This window comes from Ciona intestinalis, unplaced genomic scaffold (assembly GCF_000224145.3).
Source record: "Ciona intestinalis unplaced genomic scaffold, KH HT000031.2, whole genome shotgun sequence".
Classification (NCBI taxonomy): domain Eukaryota; kingdom Metazoa; phylum Chordata; class Ascidiacea; order Phlebobranchia; family Cionidae; genus Ciona; species Ciona intestinalis.
This window is the reverse complement of record NW_004190353.2, coordinates 26,595-31,724: the sequence shown is the minus strand read 5'-3', so window position 1 is coordinate 31,724 and position 5,130 is coordinate 26,595. Positions and strand designations below refer to the sequence as shown.

Here is a 5,130-nt window from a genome sequence, read left to right as displayed (position 1 = left end):
ATAGAAGATCAAATAGATTTTTTATTTTGATAATATGGTTTCATATTTTGATCACATAATAATAAAAAAATAATTTGTTAGTTTACTTTTTCATGTATTATTATAAAAAACAAACCAACCTTTCTTGGTTTGAAACTTTTCTTGTTGACGTCATAGGTTTCAACAATGTTACCTGCTTTATTACCACCCGCAATCAAGCATGTAGATCCTAAGATAAAAATAAGACTATATGGCATCAAACAATGAACAAGAATATTTCACATTCACCCAACACGTTAGTTGCCTTAATTTTTTTTCGGTATTGTTTTTTTTTGTCATATTTCCTGCCTGTGTATATGGGGACAGACAGGTAAAAGGAACGTGATTTAAACCTTAAACTATAAACACCAACAGAAACTTAATTGAGCTACAATTTCTTGTTATGATATAAGACAGCATTCAACCAACATGATACCTGTACCATCCATGAAAGGTAACTCACCAGGTAACTCATCCACCTGTTGGGTGATGGTTTTCTCATCTATAAAAATATTAAGTCGCTGAATACAACGTTACATAGCTTAGTATTATTATACATACCTGAATCATCCATGGTAGATACTTCTATATCTATTGAAAAATAACAATTAGTCACACATTACAATGCACCATATCTCAGTATTATCATATTTACCTGAACCATCTGTGGTAGTTAACTCATTGGTGAGGTCTTCCATATCTATAAAAATCTTTCAATACCATGTTCCACAGCTCAGCATTATTACACGTACCTAAACCTTCCATGGCAGGTAACTCATGGTTCAGAGCTTCAGCATCTATAAACGTACCAAGTCACTTATTATCATGCTCCATACCTTAGTATTATTATACATACCATGAGAGGAACTACCCATGAGAGAGTGTATCCGATCTATAAAAGAAGTCACTTATTATCATGCTCCATATCTTAGTATTATTATACTTACCTGAACTGACCAGAATAGATATTTCCACATCTATAAAAAATACAAAGTCAAACATTACTCTACACCATTATAGCTAAGCATTAATATACATACCTGAACCTTCCATGGCAGATAACTCATCCATCTGTTGGGTGGTGGTTTCCAGAACTATTAAAAATAAAAAAGTAGCTCTCTAATAAACGGGCATGTTCCATTGAAACATGTATTATATTAAAGTGTATTATAAATAGTATTTTGAGGAACTTGAGCTGTACATTCGGATGTCTATATCATTTGTAGAAAACGATAAATTTAGACAAAAAACAACTGTTTGATCATTTGATAAAAATATATCGATTATGCGTTTGTTAAAGCACAGACAAGGGATACACAGAACAATTATAATTAATCAACATTCATTTACTTTCTGTAGCTTTTGGTCGCTTGGTTGGATCTTGCTGCCAACAGTCTTTCATAAGAAATTGTAACTTGAGGAAAATTTCATGATCTTGTTTTTGATGTTGTTTCAATTGCTTATCCACCTCATCCAATTTGCTTTGGTTGGGTCTCTTACCATCGTGAATGATTGCATGTCTAGCTCCACTAGAGTATGCTTTTATCCTTGTTAGCACTTCGTACGCAGTTATACCATAACTGTTGGAAAACATAAAATTGCCATAAAAAATGCCAGTTAAGATGAAACCTAACCATTAGACTGACCTTGTTTGTAAATATTTCATAAATAAATAAAGTTTAGATGACAACAAAGCAGGTAATTTTTGCCTTGCTTAAGAAATATGCATGACATATACAGTTTTGGACAATACCTAAGCACTTAAATATGTTTCACAAGTTACCTGTAGATATCCATGGCTGCTGTTTTCTTTAAATCAGGATCATTAAGACGTTCAGGCGCAGTGTATGGCCATGTGTGTTGCGTTGAATGAGGAATTTCGAATGTTGTTGTGCTGACACCGGTTCGTTCACTAATATTCACTGAACCAAAGTCGGCAAGTTTCAGACTCCTGGATTTTGTGAGAAGAATATTCTGTGGTTTTATGTCACCATGGATGAAAGCCCTCTTCCTATCGTGGTTGTGCAAGTAACTGATGGCTGATATCAATTCATGCAAGAGCCGAAGACGGCTAGTCCAAGACAGAACTATCTTAGACATGAGAAGTTCATTCAAGTTGCCACCTTCCATGAATTCCATCACAAGACACTCTTTCTCAAAAAGTGATGTCACACCATAGAAGGTGACAATGTGGGGATGCTTCATTCGTTGGAGGATTTTTGCTTCCTTTTCTAATCTGTTAATATAATAGTGATTAAGCCTTTATAGGCCACAGTTGTTTAAAACATAATTTAATAAAAAACAAAAAGCTTTTTAAATTTATAATAAAAGTTTAAGAAACAGAATAAATGCATAGATTCCATTTCTTTTGTGTTCAGTTTAAAACTTATATAGCCTTTCCTATGGTTTGATTGAGGATAATAGATTAAGCTTTAAATGTGTTTAACTCATCCCCATGTATGTAAGCCCCATGTGTTGGAAATTGCAATCAGAGATTGGTGTAAAACAAATTTATGTTTGAGAATAAAAAAGAGCAACTCTCTCTCTCTGTATATATATATAAGGCACTAATGTGGAGTCCGGACACATACGTGCAAAATTAATCTATTAAGGTTTAATACAACAGTATCGATTACAATCACTTATGCGCTGATTTTTTTCTGAATTAGCAAAACTTATATTCTGGGGAGAAACCCATAAAAACAGGACATTTGTTTGCGATCAGGTAGGAGAACTAACATAAAATTTCTTACCCCCTTTTAGCCCTTTTTATATCTTTACGGCCTCCAGTGATGCGGAACAACTTCAGAGCCACCCTGCCCAGTGATGCGTGATAACAAGCTCGAACTTCACCGAAACCCCCTTTTCCAAGCAACTTATAGTCATGATAGTTGCTTGGAAATTCACTTGGATCAAATTTCTTCAGCTCCATATTTTAGTTAGGTATCATATTTCTTACACAGTTAACCCTAAATTTGATCACTAACAAAAGAGAGCAAAGCTCCGGTTAATGAGTACATTCATATGTGGGCTTAGAATACGAGGTTTATAAAATGAAATACTACCACCTGTAATGTAATGTTTAAATAAAGCAACATATCTAAAATTATATTTCAAATCAAGAACAATGCTTAGGAATTATCAGTACTCCTACAGTCCCACTATAATCATTTTCTTTCTTTGTTATGTAAAGGCTTCGCATCTTCGATTTGTTAAGCATTTTATTGCGAAATAAAACAGTACGAGACGTGAACTTATACGGAACTGTATTAAACATAAAATATTGATATTGTGATGTAATAAATAATTAAAGATAGGCAAACATTACACAGCGGGTATCAAGAATATCTAAGGAGCATTTTAAGACTAAAATTTTCACTGGCCATCAGCTAAAAGGATTACTGTAGTGAAGTAGTAAAACTAAACATGACAGTAAGGTGTTATTTATTGGTAATTCTTAAGCTGGTGACCAGTGAAAATTGTGGATTTAAAATGTTCTTAGGCCTCACTGATACCCGCTGTATAATTTTTTTCCAAAATTACAAAGCACTCCATCGACTGTGCTACAGTGGTAGTCAAATGCCAGTTCAATCCGTATACTTATTAAAGCATACACTTGTATATTTATCAACTTATTAATTAGAAAAAATTACATAAGTTAATGTAATGCTTATCATCAGCAATTAAATCTTTATATTTTGATGTTGAATATGTTAGTATTATTTTAAAGTTTAAAAAATTAGTATGTAGGTTATTACATGTGTGTTCCTGGTACTTTTACATATATCAATTCTTAACATGATCTAAGTTCAAGCAAACTCATGTCAGTTATAAATTGAATAAAACAGCATTGAATGCTCATGACTATGCTTGTTATTTCACTCTCAAAAAACTAAGAACTGTTACGTATTAACAATATGAACTAGCATTAATTATCCATCATACAAAGAATCGAAACAAAGTTCACCTCAAATATTAACAAGGAACAACTTCAGTCGTTATGGTTAGTTCCTCTTTTCGAAAATATTTGGGGACAGTATAAGGGGAAGTACCTGGTGCTGGCACTCTGGGCGCATGATGACGCAATTTATATTACAAGAGAGCATAGCTCTAATGAGTAAGCACGTTCTTTTATAAATAATGCAAACCGTGCCTACAAACAACATATATACCACACCACATTATTTTCACGAAAAAATATTTATTACGATCTGCAAAAGAAATGTTGAATTTCAAGAATTTAGAAAAATGAAATGACAAATTAGTTGTAATGTAAATCTAGTATGAATCATGGACACCAAGTTTTGAGATCAAAATAAGAAAAAGATTGCACATAAAATAAGTCTCAATACAAAGTAGCGTTAACACCTTTTCAAATTGGAATATCTTAATTTTTCAACATCTATATAATAGCAATGGCTGGATTTGTAAGACCAGAGCTTCTGGAACTATAAATTAATTTAGATAACAAAGCAATTGAATTTATTGTTTTCTGGGTTTAAATTGTCTCGCAACTACCGGAACGCCGTTTTGGTAAACTTGAAATATTTATCGAGATTCTGGAAGATATAATCTATCCATAAGGTATAGAACAAATTATTAACCAAATAAATTCCCTAATAGGAATTTGAAATAATGTAAATAAGTGTAATAAGTGAACAGGATACTCTCATGGCTTCGTGGTCTTAGAATAAGGTTACTAACATAGGCGCCGAACCTGGGGTGGCAGGGTGGGCGAGCTAACCCAGGAATTTTATGCACTGTATTAATTAGTAAACATTACAACCAATAATTTAGATTTTGTTTTCATAGGAATGTGTGTCCAACCATCCCTGCCTACCCTGCATTTTCAAAAGTTTGGCGCCAATGGCCACAAATGCAATGCATGGTCAAAATTATCACATTATAAAGTAATCATAAATCAAGCTGCAGAATTGCTGGCTGAAAACCTTTGAAGTAATGTTGTATGACAGGTATCACATACTCTAACAGGTTTAGCAGATGATGCAAGGGGCATGGTGTTGTCACTACGTGTGTTGCAGTAAATTAACCCACAGTTTCTACAGTGATGCTAGAAGGTAGAACAAATAGATTAAGCAGAAAAAAGGTTTA

At 33.3% G+C, this 5,130-nt stretch overlaps 1 protein-coding gene and 1 long non-coding RNA gene across 2 annotated transcripts in view; one reads left to right on the top strand and one right to left on the bottom strand.

Annotated features, from left to right (window-relative positions):
* Window positions 1–119: 119 nt before the first annotated feature.
* On the bottom strand, window positions 120–2,950 carry LOC100179364 (receptor-interacting serine/threonine-protein kinase 1-like; the record flags this gene model as incomplete). The annotated part of the gene is made up of 8 exons (XM_026837881.1): window positions 2,772–2,950; window positions 1,802–2,254; window positions 1,369–1,598; window positions 1,059–1,112; window positions 966–995; window positions 580–609; window positions 455–520; window positions 120–208 (listed from the first exon to the last, which is right to left on the bottom strand). Coding segments are annotated over exons 1-8 (1,131 nt in total), but the record flags the coding sequence as incomplete, so codon positions are not given.
* Window positions 2,951–4,180: 1,230 nt separating this feature from the next.
* The window catches only part of LOC113474903, a 3,130-nt gene continuing 2,180 nt past the window's right edge, over window positions 4,181–5,130 (top strand). Inside the window, exon 1 of the long non-coding RNA XR_003396624.1 lies at window positions 4,181–4,602. This is a non-coding gene — a long non-coding RNA (uncharacterized LOC113474903). The remainder of the gene's footprint in view (window positions 4,603–5,130) is intronic.